This window comes from Meles meles, chromosome 17 (assembly GCF_922984935.1).
Source record: "Meles meles chromosome 17, mMelMel3.1 paternal haplotype, whole genome shotgun sequence".
In the NCBI taxonomy this organism is placed as follows: Eukaryota; Metazoa; Chordata; class Mammalia; order Carnivora; family Mustelidae; genus Meles; species Meles meles.
Window position 1 is genome coordinate 39343551 of NC_060082.1, and position 26025 is coordinate 39369575.

The 26025-nt window shown below is 42.5% G+C and overlaps 1 protein-coding gene across 1 annotated transcript in view; it reads left to right on the forward strand.

Moving 5' to 3' along the window:
* DNAH14 (dynein axonemal heavy chain 14) overlaps nucleotides 1-26025 on the forward strand; it is a 332088-nt gene that overhangs the window by 240357 nt on the left and 65706 nt on the right. Inside the window, exons 59-66 of the mRNA XM_045982293.1 lie at nucleotides 1573-1681; nucleotides 2188-2313; nucleotides 3152-3246; nucleotides 5995-6154; nucleotides 13012-13143; nucleotides 13644-13739; nucleotides 22664-22804; nucleotides 23731-23946. Coding sequence (XP_045838249.1) covers nucleotides 1573-1681; nucleotides 2188-2313; nucleotides 3152-3246; nucleotides 5995-6154; nucleotides 13012-13143; nucleotides 13644-13739; nucleotides 22664-22804; nucleotides 23731-23946 — 1075 coding nt within the window. The remainder of the gene's footprint in view (nucleotides 1-1572; nucleotides 1682-2187; nucleotides 2314-3151; nucleotides 3247-5994; nucleotides 6155-13011; nucleotides 13144-13643; nucleotides 13740-22663; nucleotides 22805-23730; nucleotides 23947-26025) is intronic.

The following is a 26025-nucleotide window of genomic DNA, read 5'->3' on the forward strand; positions in this document are numbered from 1 at the left end:
CCTGTGCCTCACTCATGCCAGTATCCCAGCCACATCTCTAGGTGGCTCGGTGGTTTCTCCCTTGTACTCCTTGCACTAGCCTAGGACACCTTCCAGCCCCCAATGTGTGGGTCAGACCAGGACCACCTTCAGACTGTCACCTTATACACATGGTCGTTCTCATCACTACCCATAACTGCTCACATCCATCAAGTGGTAAACAAAGCACCAGGTGAGGGGTCCCTTTCCCCAGCTCCTCCTCAATACTCACAAATTCCAGCAGCCCCATATCCCAGGGATTGACCTGAGAGAAGAAAAATCAGGGAGAGTTCATCGTGTGGTTTGGGTCCCTTACAGCCAATCCACATCTCTCCCCCATCCCAGAACTCATAGTGAAACATTCGGGGAGCTAAGTCCCAAACCCCCCACCCCACGTGTGTGCTCCCCCGGGAGCTGAGCTTTAGTGGCCTCTCTGTCTTTTCAGCGTGTCTCATTTTATTTTTAGTAGCACCTGCTCTTGGAGGTGAGCTAACTAACTGCTGAGCACTGGCGGACACATGCAGCTCACGACAAGTAACAACCCTATTTACGTAGCTGAGTAATACAGACGTTATTGTATTATATTATTGTATTATATGTATAATATAATATGTATAACATATAATATTGTATTATATGTATGTTAGGAGGATCACTCTGAGATAAACTGGAGAAAGAAAACTCACAGCAAAGATTTGAAAGCTATTGTACGAATCCAGATGAGACATTCTGAAGACCTGTCCCGAGGTTAGGCCCGATAGCATCCGCATCATTGACTGTGTGCAGGGCATGGCTGACGACATCCTTTTAGGTTAGGAAAGCCAAGAAGTAGAAACGGTACTTTCCACAGGCTTTTTCCTCATCTTGCTAGAGTCAGAACTAAAATTTTGTTGACTTAACAGATTTGTAGTCTGCGGATTTTATATCGTTTGTAAGGAATAAAGTACATTTTATTTTTATAAATATTTATATTTACTTTACTTTATTCCTTACAAACTATATATATATATATCTATCTTAGCCCCACCACTTACCCTTCACTCCAAGGTCCACTTTGACTTAGTGTTGTGCAGGCCCGAGGCTTACGTAGAGGTTTGTGCCCTATGACCCGTCGCTCTGCATCCTCTTTCGAAGACGTTTCCTTCCGCTGCCACTTTTGCACCTTCGTGAAAAGCTAGTTGTGCTTTTGTGGGTTTGCTTCTGGCTTCTTTGTCCGCTTCTGTTGATCAACGAACCTGACCCTCTGCCAGGACCCCGGTCCTGACCCAGTCATGACCTCACCAGTCTCACAATCAGGCAGAGAAGTACCACCCTCCCTGTTCTGCTGCAAAATTGTTTTTAAACGTCCTGGTTCATTTGCCTTAGAAGAAGCTTGTCTTTATCTACAAAAAAAAAAAATCATACTGCAGTTTGGGGACATCACATTAAACTGTATATCCATTTGGCAGAGAATTGACATTTTACCGTGTTGTCTTCTAATACAAGATGGTAGTATAGCTTGCTTTGCACATTTCCTTACATCTTATTCCTTCTTAATTCTTCTCGCCTCCTCAGGAATCATCTTTGTATGGGTCTCTCCAAGATCCTGGAAGCAACTGTACTTGTTACAGAGATGCAGGAGGAGCTCTTGATCCTTGGCCCACAGATAGAACAAAAAACAAAGGTAGATCTGGTTTGAAATTGCTTTTAAAGATTTTATGGTTTAATATAGAGCAGCATTGGGAAGCAGAGGCTCTGCTACTTGGTGAACGTGGCTTCAGATCCCAGTTTTGTTAGCAGGCCACTGGGTAGCTCTGTGGGCCTCACCTTTCTTGTCTGCAAAATGAGCAAGACAAGGACAACAATGATAGCAAAGGCCCCCAGCTAGTTGTAAAACCTCACGCAGCATAATTCTGCTGTCGTCCGTCGCACCACCCGGAACCGTGCTGTGGCAACTCGCAGTCTGCAGCGTGTTCTAAAACTTGGCCTGTGTCGCATGACATGATGTTTACTGGCTCTGGTCATCCTTTGCACTTTCTTCTATTCAGCAAATATATTTCAGGCTGATTTTGGTAAATTTTATAGCGATGAAATGAGTTTTATGAATTTGTCTTGAAATGAATTTGTCTTTAAAGAAGAAATACCACGTCTCTTAAAATGCATTCTCAAAAGACCTGCATGTCTCATTAGGAAATGGAAGCCCTAGTGGAAAAACTGCAGAAAGATTCACAAGTCGTGGAGAAGGTCCAGACGCTTGTTAAACAGGACGAAGAAATTATGGCCGAAGAAGAAAGAATTGTGGAAGAGTATGCTCAGGTAAGCACCAGCGTATAACGCATCACAGTTATTGGGACATTTGCAAAAAACGATGGCTTGCTTTGCCTAACTCCCACCCAAAAAAAGAGGAAGGACGTCTGGGACATGCATTACGGTGTTTGCTGCTCCATCTGGTGTCGCGATCACGTGCAAGGTGCGTGCAAGGACTTCCCACAGACAGGATTCCAGATCGGTGTATTGCATCTTGTTTCTCCTCCCACGTAGCTCTTAGGGCTCGTGGCATAAATTGTTACAATATGTCCGTTGGCTGAGCACTTAGTGTCAGCTGCCCAGGAAAGCTGGAACAGGGAACAGCAAAAGCATTTCTGGAAGGCATTCCTAATTGAGACAGCTTTCAGTAACTTAATTATACAGACAGGTGACCCCAACCTGCAGGCCCCAAATCTGTCCCAGGGCATTCCTATGACATCTGGCCTGAAAGGAAACCTGATTGCAGTTATAATGTCTAACTTGTGCAAGTCTAGAGAAAACACTGCCGACATTGGTGGAGCTCCTTCCAGGGCCCTGGGGGGTGGGGAGAAGCTGGGCCTGGGCCCATTGAAGGACTCTGAAGCTTAAGCTTCATTAGCTGGGCAGTGACCCCTGTCCCGGGACCACCCCTTGAAAGGGCATTGCTACCGCCCACTGAGTCGGATGGAGAAGGCCGGAACCACACCCAGCGTCTCATCAGGGATGGAATAACGCATGCGCTCCCAGCAGTGTAAGTAGCGCATATCGTAAAAAAGTCCGATCTGCTTTCCAAGTTCAAAATAGAAGACTGTATGATGGACAGCCTTGTACCTTCGGACACATTTAGGGGCCTCTGACTTTGTTACAGGAAACTGCCCATGAAGTAAAAAGCGTGCTGCCGGCTCTGGAAAAGGCGGTGGTGGCTCTGGGCGCCCTGGACAAAGCCGACGTGGCCGAGCTGAGGTGGGTCACTTGCGTTTGTCAGAGCTGCGAATGCTCAGAATAAAACAGACACGCAGGAAGAGGGACTAGGCCTCTATTCCTGTGTTGTTAGACGGAGTCATTCTTCGCCATCTTGGTGACTTGAAATTTGCCATCATGCATGTCATATACTGAGTGTCATCGCCTTGTGGCGCCATCGGCCACGGGGCGTGTCAGCATCTTATGTCACCTCTAGAAAGGAAGGCTCCCGCCAGCCAGGCTGCAGGCCGCATGGGAAGAAATGGGACGATCCCAAGGTTTCTAGCTGGAATCTTGGAGAGATGCTCCCAACTGGAGTTTGCTGTCACCCCTCAGATGTGCTGAGTTGTCCATTATTTACCAGCAGTAGTATTTCCGTTACAGATGCAGAAGTAGGCTGGTCTGCCGCGATATTTGTCACGCATGCTTGATTCTAGGGACAAGAAGAGAAGAGGACGGACAAGCTGTTTTTAATCAGTGGGGCCCTCCGGGGAGAATGCCACAGCCGAAGCCGCTCCCTGTAGGTCGGACATGGGGGGAGAGACAAGCAAGAGGAACAGAGCAGGTGCTCAACCTCTTTCTCCTGTTTGACCTCATTTACTGGAATGCCTTCTCGCGTGTTCATGCAGCAGAGAGGCCCCAGGCTGGTTGTGGAAGCGACAGGGTTCCTGGTTGCTGGGTGGCCTGGGAGCAGAGAACCGAACAGACTTTGACGCACACCAGGAAGGTGTCTCAGGGAAGGGCGTGGTAAGCAGGAGACACAGAAAGCACAAGTCTGAAGGCAGGAAGGTGCTTCGGCCCATGAGCGCGAGGGGGCAGCCTGAGTCCCCGCGGGCAAAGTAGCAAGCATGCCTCATGCCTTCGTTCCAGAAGGTCCGTTCTCTCAGCTCTTCTCTGGCGGACATTCCCCAGAGAGAGGCCAGCGCAAATTTCTGCGGGTGCTGTGTGACCTGCGCTAGCTCACGGGCTCTGCCGCCAAGCTTCCTGGGCAGAGATCCTGCCATTGCCTCCCTGTGCCTCCACTTCCCTTTTATGCAGCAGGGATAACAGGTCATCAGAGGACTGGATGGCCTAAAACACATCAGGTGCCTAGAACGAGTCTGGTGTGAGGCAAGGGTTCACGAGGGCTCAAATCAAGAGGTTTCTTTGGATCAAGCAGGCCCACTCCCTTTCCCTGGCTAAAAAAGCCTAGCTTTTCCAGGGATTCTGTCCCATATGTCTTGGGGGTTTTTTGGTTGGTTGGCTCATTGGCTGGTTTTAGGATTCTCCCTTGTGATATTGCTACTATGCATTTCACTTTGATTCCAATGCCAGATAAATGGGACACCTTACAGTGGGAATTCTTAGGGTGTGCAGCAGAGACATCCTAAAGATACAGAGGGCAAAGAGCTGTCCCTCATAGGATTAGCAACATTAGCTGTTGGAAGAAGAAGGGAGGGTAGTAGAAAATAGAGTTTGGGCAAACCAAAGGGTCTGAGCCTGAGGACTCCTGGTTGTAATGAGGCCTTGAAGCTGATTTCCAAGGTAGGAATCAGGTGTATTTGTTTCTGGAAAGTGACATGTAGGTGAGATTATAGTCAATTAAATGTATTTTCCCTTTAATTTACATTAACAGAATTTTATCGAGAATATATTTTATCTTAACTATATTCCCATTATGTTTGCTTTAAAAAAGAGTCAAACATAGGCAAAGTTGAGGAAAAGCTTGTTTTTGGAGCTTTCCTTTCTCCTCTGCAGGACCTTATCTCTCTTTTCCTAGTTCCTCTGTTAAAATCTTTCTCCTTCTTTCAAAAAAACCATGCTGATAATCTCAGAAAAGCCATCTGAGAAATTAGTTCCAAACAAAGTATTAATGATTTGATTATTTAGTCCTGAAAAATATCTGCATTTTAAAAGTAGACTGCAAATAAAAACAAAGATTAATCTAAATGAATGAATCTCTAATGGTGAAATTTTAGGCAGGGGGATCTTCTTGGTAACCCCTGTAGACAGTGTTGTACACATATCTCTGTGTACACATACCTATGTTCATTGCCTGCCTTCTTTTGGGCGGTCTGTATGGTTTTATTTGGGGGAGACTCATTACTCATTACCATGGATGGACCCCTCCCTTTTGTTCCCAAGTCCCAAATGCTGTTGATAGCAGCCACGATCTCATGGCCCTTCACCAAAACTTACTTCTTGTGACTGCTCTTCTGACCCCTGGCTCTCCAGAGCGTCACCTTCTCACTAACGGTGCCGTGGCGTGTCAGCTGGTGAGGACATGGATAAGAAGCAGCTTCCAGTGTCCCAATAATGACATCCGAGAGACCCACTCCTGCCCTCCCTCCCGCACTCTGCTCTATCAGTGATTTCATGCTAAGAATCTTAGATCAGGGTGGAGAAATTTCAGAGGACGTGTTTAAGGGGAGCGGCACGGTTGTCTCTGTTAAATAGTTCTCATACCTCAGCACTGGTGAAACATGAGAGTTCCTGTTTTAAAGACTCTGCAGTGGGCACTTTGATGTGGAAAAGATCCTCTAACTTAACTGTTCTTCATATTTAAGTGTCATGCATGTCATCTTCCTGAAGCAAAGGTACCCGTATATTAAACATACCCAAATATTTAAAAATACCCAAAACTGAAATGGCTAAATAGTTACCCTTATGAAAATGCCTGTTCGGCATCTGTGTGTATCACCATCTGCGGCGGTTTACAGGATGCGTGCGACGTCCGCTGTGAAGCTGATTGGGTTTCCACCGCTATTGCAGAGTGTACACGCGGCCTCCCTTCCTCGTGCTGACCGTCATGAATGCCGTCTGCATTCTTCTGCAGAAGAAGCCTAACTGGGCTTCAGCGAAGTTGCTTCTTTCAGAAACTGGTTTCCTGAAAAAACTGGTTCACCTTGACAAGGACAGCATCCCGGAGAAGGTAAGAAGCTGACCCCTAATGAGTGCACAGCTGATGCTTCCCATGCTCATAGTCTGGAACAGTCCAGCAGAAGTGGTAAAATTGGCGTTGGGCATTGGCATGGCAAGTCAGGGGTGCAGGTTAAAAGATGATAGAGCAGGCTCCAAGAGGAGACGTAACAGGCCTGCTGGGAGTGCTCTTGGGGGAAGGCCGCATCTCACAATCTTTAATGAGAGAGGAGGCCAACAGAGGGAGGCACTGTGTCACACCAAGAAACGCAGGAGTGGTTTGAAGTGTCTGGGATTTCTTAAAAGTTCAGATATAATTGGTATACGACATTGTATTACTTTCAGGTGTACAATATAATGACTCAGTATTTGTATATTTTGTGAAATGATCACCACAATAAGCATAGTCATCCTCTGTCCCCACATACAGAGTCACAAATATCTTTTCTTACAGTGATAACTTTTAAGATCTACTCCATAACAACCTTCAAATACACAATACGATATCTGTAGCTATTTTAGCTGGGACTTGTCTTCTAAATGGAAGTTTGCTCCTTTGACCCCCTTCACCATCCCTAACCGCCCCCCACCTCTGACAACCACCAATCTGTTCTCTGTATCTGTGAGCTCAGTTTTTTGTTTTAAAGTCCACAGATAAGTGACAGATCTTTCTCTGTCTTATTTCACTTAGGGTAAAGCCCTCAAGTCCCATCCATGTTGTCACACCTGGGAGGATCTCCTTCTTTTTTATGACCGAATAATATTGCCGTGTGTGTGTGTGTGTGTGTGTGTGTGTGTATCTTTATTCATTCATCCATCAGTGGACACTTAATTTGCTCCCATGTCTTTGCTCTTGCAAATGATAGTTTAATGAACATAGGAATACATATATCTTTTCAAGTTATTGTTCTTGTTTCTTTTAGATAAATACCCAGAAGTAGAATTGCTGGACCAATGGTAGTTCCATTTTATAATTTAATTGAGGAGCCTCCATACTTCTTCCATGATGGCTGTACCAATTTACAATCCCACCAACAGTGCACGAGGGTTCCTTTTTTCTCCACATCCTCACTTGTTGTCTCTTGTCTTTCCGATCCTAGTCATTCTGATGACTGTGGGGTCATATCTCACTGTGGTTTTGACTTGCATTTCCCTGATGATGAGTAAACATTGAGCCCGTTTTCATGCATCTGTTGGCAATCTCAGTGTCTTCTTTGGAAAAATGTCTATTTAGATCCTCTGCCCAATTTTTAATCAGATTGGGTTTTGGTGTTTTGTTTTTGTTTGGGGTGTGGTTTTTGTTTGCTTAATTTTTTTTAAAGATTTTATTTATTTATTGGACAGAGAGAGAGTATAAGCAGGACAGCAGCAGGGAGAGGAAGAAGTAGGCTCCTGTTGAGCAGGGAGCCCGACATGGGGCTTGATCCCAGGACCCTAGGATCATGACTTAAACTGAAGGCGGATGCTTAACCAACTGAACCACACTGGTGCCCCTGTTTGTTTGGTTTTTGTTTGTATGTTTGTTTTGCTTTTGAGTTAGAGGAGTTCTTTATATATGTTGGATATTAACCATACCATAATTATGGTTTGCAAATATTTTCTTCCAATCTGTAGGTTGCCTTTTCATTTTGCTGATGGTTTCCTTTACTGTGCAAAAGCTTTTTAGTTTGATGTAGTCATATTTACTTCTTTTTGTTTTTGTTGCCTTTCCTTTTGGTATCAAATCCAAAATCATTGCCAAAATCGATGTCAAGGAGCTCACCATTGGTGTTTTCTTCCAGGAGTTTTATGGCTTTGGGTCTATATCCTAGTCTTTAACCCATTTATTTCTGTGTTATTTCTGTGTGTGATGAGATAGGGGTCCAGCTTCATTCTCCTGCATGTGGCTGTCAAGTTTTCCCAACACCATTTATTGTAGAGATTGTCCTTTCGTCCTTGTATTTTCTTATTTATTTATATTTTTATTTTTATTTTTTTGAGAGCAGGGGAGGGGTGGGGGGAGGGAGAGAATCTCCATGCTGGGCGTGGAGCCTGATGCAGAGCTCAGTCACACAACCCTGAGATCACAACCTGAACTGAAAGAAGAGTCAGATGCTTAACTGACTTAGCCCCCCAGGCATCCCTCCCCATTGTGTGTGCTTGGCTCCTTTGTTATAAATTAACCAACCCTATGTGCATGGGCTCATTTCTGGACACTCAGTTCTGGTCTATCAATCTGTGTGTCTGTGTTATGACCGAACCATACTGTCCTGGTCACTACAGGTTTGAAATCAGGAAGTGTGATGCCTGCAGCCTTGTTCTCCGTTCTCATGATTATCGGACTATTTGGGGCCTTTGTGGCTCCACACAAACTTTAGTATTTCTGTGGAAATGACATTGGAATTCTGATAGGGATTTCATTCAATCTGTAGATTGCTCTGGATGTCACAGACATTTTAATAATATTTTTTCAGGCTATGAGCATAAAATAACTTTTCACTTACTGTGTCTTCTTTAATTTCTTTAATCAGTGTCTTCAGTTTTGGGTGTACTTCAACTGTACTGAATTCATTTTTTGATGGCATCTTTAGGGTAGTCTACATAGAATATGTCATCTGCAGATAGTGACAGTTTTTACTTCTTTTCTGATTTGGATGCCTTTCATCTTTTTCTTACCTAGTTGCTCTGGCTATGACTTCGGATTCTGTGTTGAATAAAAGTGGTAAGAGTAAGCATCCTTCTCCTGTTCCCGATCTTAGAAGAAAAGCTTTCAGCTTTTCACTATTAAGTAGGATATTAACTGTGGGCTTGTCATGTATAGTCTTTATCATGTTAAGGTATATTCTAGCTCTACCCAGCTTGTTGAGAATTTTTATCATAAATGGATATTGAATTTAGTCAAATGCTTCTTCATCTATTAAAATGATAATATGATTTTTATCCTTCACTTTGTTAATGTGGGTGTATCCCATTGATTGATCAATTGATATTGAACCATCCTTGACCCCTTGGAATAGATCCCACTCGATCATGGTTTATGATACTTTCAGTGAACTGTTGAATTCAGCTTGCTAATAGTTTACTGAAGATTTTGCATCATTGTTCATCAGGGATATCGGCCCGTAATTTTCTTTTTTGGTGGTGTCCTTGTCTGGTTTTTGTATCGGGTAATACTAGCCTTATAAAATGACTTTACATGTGTTCCCTTTGTTTTTTGGAAGTCTCTGGGAAGGATTGGTATTCTTTTCAATATGTTTGATAGAATTCACCACTGAAGCCAACTAGTCCTGGTCTTTTTGTATGTTGGGAGGTTTTTCATGACTGATTCTATCTCCTTACCAATAATTATTTTGTCCAGATTTTCTGTTTTATTATTCAGTCTTGGTAGGTTGCATGTTTCTAGGAATTTATCTGTTTCTTTTAAATTGTCCTATTTGTTGGTATATAATTGTAAGTAGCAGTCTCTTATAATCTATTTGTATCTCTATGGTATCAGTTGTAATATCTCTTTTGTTTCTGATTTTATTTATTTGAGTGCTCTTTTTTCCTTGGTAAATTAGCTATAGGCTTTTCAATTTAATGTTGTCTTTTAAAATCCTTTTTAAAATTTTTTATTTAATTTTTTTTAAGATTTATTTATTTGACAGACAGAGATCACAAGTAGGCAGAGAGGCAGGCAGAGAGTGGGGAGGGAGAAGCATGCTCCCCGCTGAGCAGAGAGCCCAACCTGGGGCTCGATCCCAGGACCCCGAGATCATGACCTGAGCCGAAGGCAGAGGCTCAACCCACTGAGCCACCCAAGTACCCCTAATGTTGTCTTTTTAAAAAACAACTCTTAGGGGCATCTGGGTGTCTCAGCTGGTTAAGCGGCTGCCTTCAGTTCAGATCATGATACCAGGATCCCGGGATAGAGCCCTGAATTAGGCTCCCTGCTCAGCAGGAAGCCTACTTCTCTCTCTCCAACTCCCCCTGCTTGTGTTCCCTCTCTTGCTGCCTCTCTCTCTGTCAAATAAATAAATAAAATCTTTAAAATTAAAAAAAAAAACAAAACCTCTTAGATTCATTGATCTTTTCTATTGTATTTTTATTTTAGTTTATTTATTTAAAGATTTTATTTATTTGTCAGAGCACAAGCAGGGGAAGCAGCAGAGGGCGTGGGAGAAGCAGACTCCCCGCTGATCAGGGAGCCCGATGCAGGGCTCAATCCCAGGACCCTGAGATTGTGACCTGAGCCGAAGGCAGACACTTGAACAACTGAGCTACTGAGGAGCCCCTCTATTGTGTTTTTAGTCTCTATTTCCTTTATTTCTGCTCTCATTTTTATTGTTTCTTCCTTCTCCTAACTTTGGACTTCACTCGTTCTTCTTTTGCTAGTTTTGTTAGATATGTCAAACCAGAAGACTAATCCTTAGGTCAGAGCTGCAAGATAAGCTTAGAGGCCTCTTTCACTGAACAACTAGGAACTTGTGGAGGGGCGCAGGCGCGAGTCTGCAGGGGCGCTTTCAGGACTATTTCTCCCTTGACTGTGGCCTCGGGAGTCTCATGGATGGAAGCGTCGTCATTGGCTTCCAAACCAGATATTTTGGGGGTCTTCTCTCAGGTACAGGCCTAAAAATTCGAGAGAGAAGCTTGGGGTTGTGAGTTCCCTGCCAGTTGTGGGTCACCATGTCAGGAGTGGGGTGTACCGCAAGATTACGTCTCAGCTTCTGTTCCCCGTTCCAGGGGTGTTTCTTCTCATTGCCCATTGTGTAGGAGTCATTCAGGTAGCTTTTTGGTTTCTTTTGGAGATAGTTGATCTGTACATAGTTGTAGATTTGGAGAAGGTGAGTTCAGGGTCCTCCTACATCACTGTCTTGAACTGGATCCCCAAGATTTATTTTTATTTGTGTAACAAATATTCATGTAAAAAACGTGTGCCAGACACTCTTCTGAGCACTTTACAAATAAGAATTCATGCTGGAGGAGATGGGGGGCAGATATGAGCAGAGAAAAAATTGAAGAAAATGAGGTAGCCTGGACACTAGGGAATGGTTTCGCTGGAACAGATTTAATTCAGCAGAATAGAGATTTACCGTTGGACTTCAAGGAGGATGAAAGCAGGGCCAAAGTCTGAGCAAGCATTGGAGTTGAGGGCCCTAGTAGAGCCGGAGGCCACGCTGGACAGGTGCGTATTGTAGGAAGAGGAGGGGTACGGCAGGGTCGGCAGGAGGTTACGAGGGCCTGGACCGAGGTACGTTAGGTAGCAGTAAGAGGGCCAGATGCCACCAACATGGCCACCAGCCAATGCCTGTGGCATCAGAGGATGCAAAAGGTGAGGAAGAGAACCCCCCCCCCACCCAGGCCGCAGGAGGGAGTACTATCCCACCTAACCTGGATTTCAGATTCCTCATCCCAGCAAGGTCAGAGAATCAACTGCTATTGTTTTCGGTCACCCAGTTTGTGGGAATTTGTCACTGTGCTCACAGGAAGCAAATAGGGATTTGGGTCCCAGGCTGGTTGCTGCGGTAACAAGCACCCAGAAATGTGAAAGTGGCTTTGGAAGTGAGTAACATGTAAAGACTGGAGGACTATGCAGACCGGGTATTGGGCAGGAGCTGGGCTGAGAGCTCCATGCAGCAGCTGGGTAGATCTGTAGACGCATACGAGGCACTGTCCTTGGTTCATTCAGTAACCTTCCAAGGGGCATCATGAGACATGATGAGAGCTCACAAGACCAATTCATTCCTTGGTGTTACGAAGGTGACATTGTAATAGGGAGGCCAGATGTCACATGGCTAATACCACAGTCAATTAATTACTTTCATGATGATCCGTGCTATTAGGAAATACAAGGTAGTGTATGAACAAGGCGATGTTTTTAGCAGAATGTTAATGTTGCCATCCATGTTATTCCTGAATTAATGTAAAACTACTGACTCTCTGAAGCATTCTTAACAAAAATGATTCCCTGTGGTTTTGTTTAAACAGGCCTTTCAAGGGGCACCTGGGTGGCTCAGTGGGTTAGGACTCTGCCTTCAGCTCAGGTCATGATCTCAGGGTCCTGGGATCGAGCCCCACATCAAGCTCTCTGCTCAGCGGGGAGCCTGCTTTCCCCTCTCTCTGCCTGCCTCTCTGCCTACTTGTGATCTCTCTCTCTCTCTCTGTCAAATAAATAAAATCTTTAACAAAAAAAATAGCCTTTAAACAGGCCTTTCAAGCTAAAATAATAGCTCATTGAAAGAAATTATTAAAAGCATAACAGTATTTTAAACAATAATGAAAACACCAATAGTAAGTTGATAATGGACAACCTGCCATGTAAATCGCTTAGCAAAATGCTGTTCTGTCCTCCCAGGCAAGAGAGGAAATGCCTGGTTGGGAAGGAAGAGAAAAGGAGTCTCTGAGAAAGATTTTATTTTGATGATGACTCCCCAAAGTAGAGAAGCAATAGTACGTATCCAACCGGAAACAAGTTTGTGCCCATAGATGAGGTGACTGGGAGGCTAGAGTGTCCTCAGGGACCCCAGCTGGCCGGGGCCTCACTGTCTCCACTGCAGACGACACGGCCCTTCAAGTAGCAACCGTGCCCTGCCAACGTGCCCCTTGGGGACAGAAGTTAGGGGATGGTGTCCGTCTGCTCACACATCAGGGGCACAAGTCCCTTTGGTGGAATCTCCAGCAGAGCCAGCAGGCCAGCCGCAGCAGCAACGAGATGTCCGAGGTGTCCGTCCCAGAGGCTTCTCTCTGCAGCTGCTGGAGTTGCTGTGTCCCAGCTGCGGCCACACAGCTCTGACTGAGGAGGGCCGAGGATTTCTCGTGGGAAATACAAGTTCATTTTCATGGGGACTGGGGAAAACTTCGGGGCACGAGCATTGCTTTTTCTCGTAATACACGGAATTGTGCTATCTCTAGGTCTTCACAAAGCTGAAAAAAATTGTAACCTTACCTGATTTCAACCCAAACAAGATTGCCCTCGTGTCAGTTGCCTGTTGCTCTATGTGCCAGTGGGTCATAGCTTTGAATAACTACCACGAAGTACGGAAGGTACGTCCTGTCCCCCCAAGTGACGTTCCCCTGAGTATCGTCCCCCTGAGTGTCGGCACCAGCCCAGAAGTCACACGGCCCAGCCCCAGGAAGAGCTTGCACGCGACAAGGCGCACGGGAACTGCCGTGGGAAGAACACCCCTAGTGAAAACCACTTTAATCCAAGATACTATGCTAACAGGCCTCAATTTTATGTTTTCTGTTTTTATTATTCTGTTTTTATTTTATAAATTATCTTATGAATAAATCTATTTTATAAATATTTATATTTATTTTATTTTTTATTTTATTTTATTTATGGCAACTATGCTCTTGTCTTATTTGCTGATTTTCATATGTTTTACCATATTAAACTACTTGCTATCCCTTTAGTACACATAATTCTAGGAAAGCCGACTGGAAGAATTGACACTTACAAATGTCTTTCAAACATAAGCAATATTTTTAACAGCAATCTTGACAATTTTTTAGCACTTGAATGTTGTGACATTCTTTTTTAGGTGGTGGTCCCTAAGCAAATCCGGGTAGCTGAAGCTCAAAATGTCCTCAAAATTGCACGACAAAGGTTGGCCGAGAAACAAAGAGGTTTGCAGCTGGTAAGACGTTTGTTTGCTTGTTAAACTTGCAGCAGCTTTGTGAACTAGTCAGAAACACCAAGAAGTAGTCATTCCCTCCATAGAATTTCATCAGTTTAGGGTAAGATGAGGATAATAGTAAACGTAGTAAAGAGATTAATTGTGATTAAGCAAATAATACAGGGCTGTATGTACAGGTGCCGTTCACATAATAAAACACTAAATAATGCTAAATATTACTGTGTCAGTAATGTATTAATTTACCATTTTGCCAAATTTCTTCCAGGAGAGCTTGGTGACTTCTGTCTACCAAAGACTTACCCAGTATCAATCTGTGATTTTAAAAACTGTCCTTAACCAGAGTAATATCCAATTACTCTGTTGTTTTATAAAGATGTGGTTTCGTCTTAAACTTCTTGGTGTTTAGTTAAAACAGAGGTGTCATTACGGGAGGGAGGACCAAGGTTGCCAGCCCACTCACAGGCATTCTGAGAGGGGGTGACCCAGCAGGGAAAGGCAACCCTTTGGCACCTTCTGTTCGCCTGTATAAGGCCTTTCTCCCAAACCTCCCCCTGCCCCCACACCATTTCAGTGAAATTCTCACATTCTCAAATCTGGGGATTTCATTTAAAATTTGAATTTTGGTCTTCACTTGAAAATTCAGAAGCTCTGGCAGCCATGGGCTGGCACTCACATAGCTATAAACCTCCAACACACTGCAAATATTTATGTCACCTGCCTGCCCCCCACCAGGCGTTTCTTTTGTACTTGGCTATATAAAAAGTATTGGATAGTTTGAAGAAAATTGACAAATTTTTACTGAATGTATTTTATGTTGGCATGTCATTTTACTGCTACTATTTTGTTGCCACTTGTGATGTACGTATACAGTCTCATTTAGAGATGTGTTGCTAATAGCTGACATTTACAGAGCACGGACTCTGCTCCCAGTGCCACATGGAGGCTTTATACGAACTTTCTCAGTCAATCCTCAAGTCACCTTTCAGAAGGATATGTTTCCAAGGGAGAATACTAAAGTCAAAGATTTAGTAAATTTGTCCAACACCTTGAACCTCTAAGTGGCGCCAATGCTCTAACGCAGGTCTAACTCGAAAACACATATGGGCTCCACAAAATATACTCCCATCCATGAGTGATAAGCAAACCATCCAACATCCTGTGTGGCCCAGACGCCAGCCAGTCACGGAGCAGTGTGGGGTCCTGGAGGCCACCTACGAAGACAGGATAGTGAGGGGAGGGCCAGGATGGGCAGTGGTAGGGCTGGGAGCCCTCTCCAGGGTGTGGCACAGGACCACTTAGACTGCAGAAATAGTTCGATACTTATACAACAGGCGTGCCTCCGTCAGCCCATTTCTGACCCACATGCAAGTTCATGAATGGAGTAGCTCAGGAAAGAAAAAGGTTACTTCATAATTTAAAGAAAAAAAATTACGCATTATACAACTTAGTAAACAGGGAGTTTGAGAAAGAAATACAGCTGACCTTTGAACAACACAGGCTAGAACATCAAGGTCCGCTTATATGTGGATGGTTTTCAGTAAACATAGCACAGCACTGTAAATGTATTTTCTCTCCTTGTGACTTTTATAATGACATTTTCTTCTTTCTACCTTCCTTTATTATGAGAATATCGTATACATGCCACGTACAAAATACGCTTTGTGTTATCAGTAAGGCTTCTACTCAGCAGCACGCGATTAGTAAATAAGCTTTGGGGAGACAGAAGTGGATTTTCAGCTGCATGGGGGTGTTCGGGAGTATCCCTCACCCTTGTGTTGTTCAGGGCTCACCTGGAATGTTTAATTTAATGGAAATATACATTCGTTGTTTTTCAATAATTATTAGAAATTCTGTGTAAGTAAATTTAAAAACCTGAATGATATGCCTGGTTTTTGGGAAATTCTTAGTCACTAAAAGTCAACCAAAAACAAACTTGAAAGCCTAAATAAGCAAAAATCAGAGATTTAAAAGGTCTGAGATAGAACCACCAGACAGAAGATAAGGAAAGTGGAATGAGCACCACGACGAACCAACGAGACCTACAGACACTACGAGCACTGCGTCCAACAGCAGAACACAGAGTGGATCTTCCTGGGTTCTTAGAGGCAGAGGCCCACAAAGTACCGTCTCTGACCACAAGGAGTGAAGTTGGCAACCGAGAACAGAGGAGAACTGGAAAATTCGTAGATACGTGAGGATCCAACAACGAGCTCCAGAGCAATCAGTGGCCCAAAGAAGAAATCATAAGGTACATTTGAAAATACTTAGAGACAAATGAAAACAGAGCACAATGTATCAAAACTCCTGGCATGCAGCAAAAGCAGTGCCCAGAGGGACATTCAGAGCTGTGGACTGCTACGTTAAAAAGAAGGAAGATCCTTGGTGCCTGGGTGACTCCGTCGGTTAAGCCTCTGCCTTTGGCTCAGGTCATGATCCCAGGGTGCTGGGATCAAGCCCCGAGTGAGGCTCCTTGCTCAGTGGAGAGTCAGCCTCTCTCTCTCCCTCTGTCTGCTGCTCTGCCTACTTATGCTCTGTCAAATAAATAAAATCTTTAAAAAAAGAAGGATCTCAATAACCTCACTTTATACTTTAAGGAACTCGAAAAAGAACACACTAAACCCAATATATAGCTAGTGGAAAGAAATAATAAATATTAGAGCAAAGGTAAACAAATAATCAAAAAATAAGAGGAAATCAGTGAAGCCAAACATTGGTTCTTTCAGAAGATCATCAGCATTAACAAACCATTAACTTAGATTCCTAAAGATTCAACCAAAATTAGCAGAATAAACAAAGCCAGTAAAATTGCAAAATGCAAAATCAATATACAGAAATCAGTTGTGTTTCTATACATCAACAACAAACTATCCAAAAAAGAAATTAAGAAAACAATCACATTGACAATTGTGTCAAAAAGAATAAAATGCCTAAGAATAAATTTAACCAAGGAGTTGAAAGAAACTCCTTGGTACTGTACTCTGTACTCTGAAAACTGTAAGACATTGAGGAAAGAAAAGGAAGAAGATACAAATAAATGGAATGATAGTCCATGCTCATGGCTAGGAAGAATTAACATTGTAAAATGTCTGTACTACCCAAAGCCAGCGACAGATTAAATGCAATCCCTATCGAAATTCCAAGGCATTTTTCACAGAGATAGGACAAACAATCCTAGAATTTGTATGGGGCCCCCAAATTTGTTATTTTTCTGGGGTTTTGTTTTTGGGTTTTTTTTTTTTTTTGGTGATATACAGTCTAACAGGTGTGAGATATTACCTCTTAATGACTGAGCCACCCAGACACCCCAATACTGACTATCTTTCATGTCTGTTGGCCATCTGTACGTCTTCTTTGGAAAAATGTTTAGTTCATCTGCTCTTTTTTTTTTTTTTTTGTGAGAGAGAGAGCACACACGAATGGGGGAGGGGCAGAGGGAAAGGAGAGAGAGAATCCCAAGCAGACTCCTCACCAAGCATAGAGCCTAAAGTGGGGCTCCACCCCACGACCCTAAGATCATGACTGAGCCTAAATCAAGAGTCAGGCACTTACCCGATTGAGCCCCCCAGAGAACCTATCCTCTGCTCATTTTCTGATCAGATGGTTTGGGGTTTTGTTACTGAGTTGTAGAAGTTCTTTATATATTTTGGTTATTAGCCTCTTACCCAACTGTTTTGCAAAACTGTTCCCCCATTCCGTAAGTTACCCTTTCATTTTCTTCCCTTTCGTTCTGTTGTTTATTTTGCTCTGCAGAAACTTTGATTTAGTCCTAATTGGTGACTTTTGGTTTTGTACACTCTTGGTGTTAAATCCAAAAAACTCATCACCAAGACCAATGTCAAGCAGTTTCTTCCCTGCATTTTCTACTAGGAGTTTTATGGTGTTTTGATTTATTTTGAGTTAATTTGTGTAAATGGTGTAAGGTAGGAGTCCACTTTCATTGTTCTGCATGTTTTCCCAGCTCCATTTGTCGAAGAGACTATCATTTCCCCATTGGTTGTTCTTGGCTCCCTCACTGAATATTACTTGACCATACATGCCAGGATTTGATCCTGGGTGCTCTCTTCTGTTCCATTACTCTGTGTGTCTATTTTATCCTGGTGCCATACTGTTTTTATTATCGTATAGGAATGCTACTGATTTCTGGATATTGATCTTAACATCCCGCAACTTCACTAACATTGTTGATTAGTCTAACAGTTTGTGGGGGGTGGGTCTTTGGGATTTTCTATATACAAAGTGTCTATATACAAGTTTCTATACACAGATGTCACTATATAGTGACACTTTTCCTTAATTTCTTTCTGAGTTGGGTGCTACTTATTTCTTTCTCTTGCCTGATTGGAAGTCCTCTGACAGGACTTCCAATACTATAACGAGTAAGAACGATGAGAGTGGGCATCCTTATCCTGTTCCTGATCTTAGAGGAAAAACTCTCAGTTCTTCACCGTGGAGTATAATGTTAACTATGGGTTTGTATTAACTGCCCTTTATTATCTTTTTTTTTTTTAAAGATTTTATTTATTTACTTGACGGAAAGAGATCACAAGTAGGCAGAGAGGCAGGAAGAGAGAGAGAGAGGGAAGCAGGCCCCCTGCTGAGCAGATGTGGGACTTGATCCCAGGACCCTGAGATCATGACCTGAGCCGAAGGCCGCGGCTTAACCCACTGAGCCACCCAGGCGTCCCTGCCCTTTATTATCTTAAGCTTTGTTCCTTCTATACATGATCTGTTGATGGTTTTTACCATGAAAGGATATTGTATTCTGTCAGATGCTTTTTCTGCATCTATTGTGATACTCATGTGACTTCTATCCTTCTCTTAATATGATATAATACATTTACTGATTTGCATATGTTGAACCATCCTTGCATCCCAGGGATAAATCTTACACGGTCATGGTGTACAACTCTTTTAATATGTTCTTGAATTCAGTTTGCTGGTATCTTGTTGAGAATTTTTGCATCTATGTTCATCAAAGCTATATTCATCTATAGTTTTATTTTTCAGGTCAGTTATTTTATTTTTCTGTGGTTTGGAAAAATTGTGTTTCTTTTTTTTTTCCTTGACTTTCTGTGTTGGTCTCTGTGCATTTAGTAAAATGGCCACATCTCCCTATCCTGACAGTGTGGCCTTGCACAGGAGAGGAAACTCCTCAGTCCAACCTGAGCTTCTGCTTATCTCCCCCACTGTGGCAGTGCCCAGGCAACCTTGTCTGTTCTTAGGAGCTCCCAGAATTCAGTGTGTGCCAACACCTGTTAGTGTCCCAGAGTGGAGCATCTCAGTCAGCCCCTAGATCAGGCTCCTTGGAAGCCTGTGTAACTGGTTCTCTTCGGGGAAGATTGGGAGGTGGGTGTTTCTGTCCGAGCCCTCAGCACTGAGCACCTAAGAGCTGTTTCTTTGTTTGCTGTAGTTCTCTGGGACCCACAGACATAGACTCTCCTGGCTGCCAGAGCCAGGTGCTCAAGGGGTGTATCCTCTGGGCCACCACCACCAAGGCCGGGGCACCTACCAGCACCCAGGCTCTGGGGAAGATCAGTCAACCCCCAAATGTGTGCTAAACTAGCATCCTGACCCTCAGGTCACAGCCTCTTTCAAATAGGCCTCTTTAAAGCGAGGACTGGGAGACGGGCATTTCCCTCTGCTCCCTCTGTGCTGAGCCCTAAGGGCCATGGTCAGTTAGAAGGGATTTGCTCCCGTCAGGTGGGTCTTGTGGACACAAGCCCACTTGGCTTTCAGTCTCAAAAGTTGAGAGAGACACTAGATGTCGGCTTCAAAACCTTTGCCCTCAGGAGGAAGCTGGAGTTGGGAGTTCTGTATGTGTCACTGTGCCAGGGGCGGGTTATGGTGAGAGTCTCAGCCTTGCCTGTTTGGATGTGGATACTTCTCACTGGCCCAGAGTGTCAGAGCTGCTCAGCCGGTTTCTGAGTCTCTCTCACGGGGAGTTGCTCTGGGCGTAGCTGTATGTTCGTCTGCAGGAGCAGGTTGGTTTGGGTGCCTCCTCTGTTGCTGTCTTGGACTGGAACTCCCAGTTACATATTCTTTGATGCTTGGTATTCTCAAGTTTGGTATTTACTCAGTTCTCTCAGTGTTCATGATTTTTTTGTGTATTTTTTGTATTTTCATTCATTTACCCGACAAATACTTATTCATAATATTGTCGATTTGTTTTTCCTATTAAGTGGTAGGGCAGAAAAACAGTAAACTCTAAATTTCAGTCAGAACCTTACTTAGGATAAGGGTACATTCCCTTCCAGCTTGCAACCAGGGCCTTCACGAGAAGTTTCTAATATTTTAACTCCTTGAACTCAAGTATATTTGAGATGTATATAAAATATTAATGGATACACTTAGTATTTTTAATACTAAGTATTAGTATTTTTAATACTAATTTAATGGATACACTTAGTATTTTAAAAGTGAGTGTAGTAGTTAACTCCACTGGTTTTAAGCTCTCCATTGAGATTTTCTCCTCACCCAGTTATGTACTGTCTTCTCTTTTAAAAATAGGTCTTAGGAGCGCCTGGGTGGCTCAGGTTGTGTCTCGGTGTCCTGGGGTAGAGCCCCGCGGGCAGGCTCTTCACTCTGCAGGGAGCCTGCTTCCCCCTTCCCCTCTGCCTGCCTCTCTGCCTGCTTGTGATGTCTCTCTCTCTCTGTCAAATAAATTTTTAAAAAAATGTTTAAAAAGGTCTTTTGTTCACCTGGGTCCTAATATAAAAAATATTTCCAAAAAATCTAGGGAACTTTAGGGGAAATAAATAATGCCAGAACATATGCTATCACACGAACATGCATTAAAAATGTTATTTGGGGGAACATAGTGCCTGTCATATAAGAGAAATTTCATGGGTTTACATGAAAAGATAATCAACATCACTCTTCACCAGGGAAATGCGAATCAAAATCACAATAACACCTGTCAGAATGGCCAAAATCAAAAACACAAGAAGCAAGTGTTGGCGAGGACATGGAGAAAAGGGAACCATCATGCACTGTTGGTGGGAATACAGACTGTTGCAGCCGCTGTGGACAGCAGGATGGAGGGTCCTTAAATGCACCCCTGTGTTTATCACGGTGTTATTTACAAGAACTGAGTTATGGAAATGACCCACATGTCCACTGACTGATGAATGGATGAAGAAGATGTGGTGTAGACGCACAATGGGATATTACTCAGCTGTCAGAAAGTGAAATCTTGCCATTTGCAATGACGAGGATGAAACTAGAGCGTATTTATGCTAAGTGAAATTAGTCAGAGAAAGACCAATGCCATATGATCTCACTCATATGTGGAATTTACAAAACAAACGAACAAGGAAAAAGCAAAACAAAACAAAAAACAAAAACCACCAGACTCTTAACTCTAGAGCACACACTGATAGTCACCAGAGGGGAGGCAGGTGGGTGGGGGAGGGTGCATATGGGATGGGGATTAAGCAGTGCGCTTGTGAAGAGCATCGTATAGATGTATACATCTATACAATGTATAGAATTGTTGATTCACTATATTGCACACCTGAAACCAATATAACACTATATGTTAGCTGTACTGGAACTAAAAGAAAATAAATCAAATAACAGTACAAAGCGAAAAAAGGAAAAAGGAATTTCATGTGCTCAGTTGAATCAGTAAATCCTACACTTGACTATATAGCTCACGAGGTCATGAGTAGTAGTAGCACAAATGTTTTCTCAGAATAATCAAATCAGAAGGAATAAGCAGGCAAACAAAAACAGCATTTTATATCAGAGTGAAAACAACAGAGTAATTATTATGGGTGAGCCAGCAAGAAGTTAATCTTTAGCGTCATCATGCCAAAAATAGCTAACATGTATATATATTTTTAATTAGGTATTTTCACCAGGATAACATCTTTAGGAGGAAAAATTATAAGTTAGAAACTGCGTTCAATAAGCACAATTTTGTATTTATGATTCCGTGAACATACTGTGTTCAAGTTTCCATGCTAAACCTGGTCTTCAAAGATTTTGAGAAGACACGAACATCTTTTAAAAATATAAATATAAAATATAAAAAACAATATAAGGATAATGTAAAGATAATAAGGCCACAACCCAGAGATAATATCAGGTCATTTATAATCACTTCTCAAACAGCGGTTATAAACAATCCATCAGTGTGGATGCGACAGGACTGAGGCTTCCTAATGGCTGGACTGTGATGAGGACTTGAAAGAAGCCCTTGGAATTTCAGGTGTAAGGGAAGGATGGGAGCCAAACCCCAGAGACAAGAACATTTAAAGAGTGTAGAGAAAATGCAGAAGAAAGCAATCTGGCTACAGGGTAATTTTGGAGAGGAGAGGACACTGGGGAGGCAGGTTGGTGTCAGATTTTATTGGCTGGTCCAAAACTTTGGGCCATATCCATGGGCGATCATTTCTATAGAAATTTACCAAATACTTTTGAGCAAAGGCGTCATCAAGATAAGTGCTGGTTTAAGAATATCATTTTGTCAGCTGTTCATGACGGTACCTTTCTCCCAGCAGCCCAGGCATAGTTGAAAGCCCCTCCATCCTACCAGCCTCACTTCAGAATCCCGTTAGTTCCACCGGGCTGGTCGGTGTATCTGCAATGAAAAGGTTCAGTCATTTTCTTGGAGAGGAAAATAGGATATAACATTTTCTGTGTGAAAAAGAAATCAGAAAATGATGAATCTTCAAATGCTGGGCTGTACGAAAGCCTGCTGAGGAAAGTGGCCTCGTAAAGACAAGCTGGAGTATGAAGGAATCCTTTATCTGTTGACTAATTAGTGTTAACATAGCCCATCTCCCCAGGAAGATTTTCCAGGCTGTGGAAATGAAGTGGCCACCACTGTATTTATATAAATACAGTTAAAGTGACAGTTAAACTCTTGAGGCCAAATGAGAGTAGTAGTGGGTCTCAGTGATGAATGTATTGTCTTCCAGGTTGAAGAACATCTCCTGTTTCTGCAGGCAGCCTACAAAGACATGGTTGTGGAAAAGCAACTCTTAGGCGACAGGAGGAAGCTGGCCACCAGGCGCCTGCAGTGTGCATCTGTCCTCCTCACCGCGCTGGAGGAGGAGAAGGCATGACTCTCGGGGGCTCTGTATCTCCGTCAGTAATTCCTCCCTGGCTCCACAAGCCCCAAGATGCTATTTTCACCCAGGGTTGTATCACAGGTCTCCTGAAACTATAATCCAGTTATCATCCAGTTCTTTTTTATTGGGATCAGGAGACACTCTTGATAAAAATAAAGGCGTTCTGGTCAAGTAGTTCCTAAAACGGGCGACAGACTGCGAGGATCCGAGGTGACTCTCTTGCTCCCCAGACCTTAGCTCTCCAGTCTGATGAGGTCCACAGTGAACCTGTCACCGAGCTTTCCCTGTGGAGCACAGGGACAACCCAAGCCAAATGCATAAACCAGGGGTGGCTAACAGAGATGAGACGTCAGAAGGGAGAAGAATAGGATATTCTGTTGTCAATCCTCAGACCTCTTTTGTCTCTTTTTTTAAGATTGCCGCTGATCTTTAAACTTCAACTTCATGGTCTTAAAATGAAGTCAGTGGCTTTTACTTTACAGGAGATGGAAAGGGTCAGATGAGATTTTCAAAGAAAAAATGCCTGTTAGACATGGAAGGATTCAATACATATTGGTCACGATTATTATGCAACACCATTAATAATGTAATGAATTGTTGTTTTAAAGATTACCTGCTCCGCGACACAAAGGACTTGACATGGCTATTGGTGCTAACAAATACGACACTGTTGACAAATCCAAGAATAGGACTCACATTCCCTGTAGAAAACTGTTTGTTTTATATCATCGTTTACTAATTTTAATGCAGTGCTCGCTTCGGCAGCACATATACTAATTTTAATGCAAACACACATGAGATCAGTAATAGTAATAGCAATGCTAGATCAAGTTGGAGAGCACGAATATCTTAAATGTCTCATAACAGTGTATTTTATGTCAAATGGTAAGAACTCATCTTTATTTAACCTTTAGACTCGATGGCAAGAAACAATCAATCAAATAGACAAGAAGTTGGAAGGAATTTTGGGCGACATGCTTATTTCAGCAGCGTGCATTGTCTACAGTGGAGTGTTAACAGCAGAATTTCGCCAGTTAATTGTGAACAAATGGAAGAATCTTTGCACTAAAAACAACATTCCTTTGTCTCCTAACTTTTCCTTCATTGAAATCATGGCGCAGAAGCATGAGGTAGTAACGTATTTCTATTATCCAGTTAAGTGGCTGCTGTTGGTTTGAATTTTGGGTGTGAGTGTTGTGGGGGGTTTTGTTTGCTTGTTTGTTTGCGGGGATCTTTTCCCCAAATTGTTTTGATAAAGGAAAACACTGAAATTTGTTCTGTGTCTTTAAAAAAAAAATTTTTTTTTAAGATTTAATTTATTTATTTGACAGACAGAGATCACAAGTAGGCAGAGAGGCAGGCCCCCTGCTGAGCGGAGAGCCCAAAGCGGGGCTCGATCCCAGGACCCTGGGATCATGACCTGAGCTGAAGGCAGAGACTTTAACCCACTGAGCCACCCAGGAGCCACCCAGACGCCCACCCCCCCCCCCCAAAATTTTTTTTTTCAATTACAGCTCTCATGCCTCAGCTAGTTACATCTCTTATTTCTCATCCTCTGGGCAAAAGTCACAGAAAATCCTCTTACTCGTTGTAATCCTACTGCCCACACCTAATAAATATTTATGTCCCAGAAGCCCCTTTCATTGATAAAACTGGTGAACTAAGGGCACCTCGGTGGCTCAGTCAGTTAAGCATCTGGCTATTCATTTTGGCTCAAGTCATGATCTCAGGGTTGTGGAATCAGGCCCTCTCCCACTGCTCCTCCCTGCACTTGCTCACTCTTTCTCTCTAAAAATGAATAAATAAAATCTTTAAAAAATAAAATAAAATAGGTAAAGTTACGAGCCACAGGTAGTATTCTTAGAAAGAACCAAAAATATAGATGTCACATTTATCAATAAATAGTTATTGTCTAGCTATCTATGTTGAGGGAATAAAAAAGAAATACACTTTTTTATTCATCCCCAAAGAGTAATTTTAGATTTTAGATTTTAATTAATTTAAAATTTTAATTTTAGATTGATTCCCCCATGATAACCCAACTTAAACTGACCATCCAGTCTACAAAAAGTCTCAGAAGCAAATACTGGCTTCTCATTTTCATAGTGCTCATAGCCAACTTGAACCTAAATATATCAATAATTACATTACATGTAAGTGGTCTAAAAGGTCCACTTTAAAGGGTAAGACTCTAAGATTATATAAAAATATAAACCAAAGTACAAAACAGAAAACATAAGTTAATTTTTTAGAAAGGACACATCTAAAACATAAAGGTTGACAGTAAAAAAGGGGGGGGGGACTTACCACAGATTACCAAAAAAGGGCAAAATAGACTTTAAGGTAAAAAAGGATTACTAGAATTAAATAAGTTTATGTTACAATAAGAATCAGTCTAAGTCTCCAAGAATGTTTTATCAATTCTGAATTTATTTTTACCTAATAATCAGACTTAAAATAATTTATAAAGCACACATTAAAAGGACTACAGATAAAAATGGACAAATCTACAATCATAGTGAAAGATCTTAACACTTCTTCCTGTAACTCATAGAAAAAAAAAAAACACAAAAATCAGTAAGAATAGAGATTCAAGCAGTATCATCAACAAAAAGACTTCATAGGCATACACAGGACACTGCACCCTACACCTGAAACTTACACATTCTAAGCTAGCACATGTAGAACACTGCCAAAACTGACCATATAACCAACCATAAAAAGGTTTCAACAAATGTTGATGGACGTAAATCACAGAGCATGTTATCTGTCCAAAAGACAAGCCAGAAGTGAATAATTAAAAGTTTCTTTGAAAATCCCCATATTTCTGGAAATTAGGACATCTACTCCCAAACTAACCACAGGACAGAGAAGAAATGAGAATTGAAACAATGAAGCATTGGTCAAAGTTTGTCCTTGGAGACTAGAAACATGACAAAGGGATATCCATCAGCTCCACTTGTATCTAACACCCTGGCAGAGATCCTAGACAGTGCAGTAAGGCAAGAAAAGTAAATAATACTAAGATTGGAAAAGAAAAAAAAAAAAAAACAGAAATTCTTCCAGATAAGTACCTAGAAAATCCAAGAGGTTTTGTGGGTACATCATGAGAATTCATAAAGGTTTAGTAAAGTTTCTCAGAGTTTCTGGAATTAAGGTCAGTACACAGAAGCTGACTGCATTTCTCTACACCAGCAACAAACAGGGTG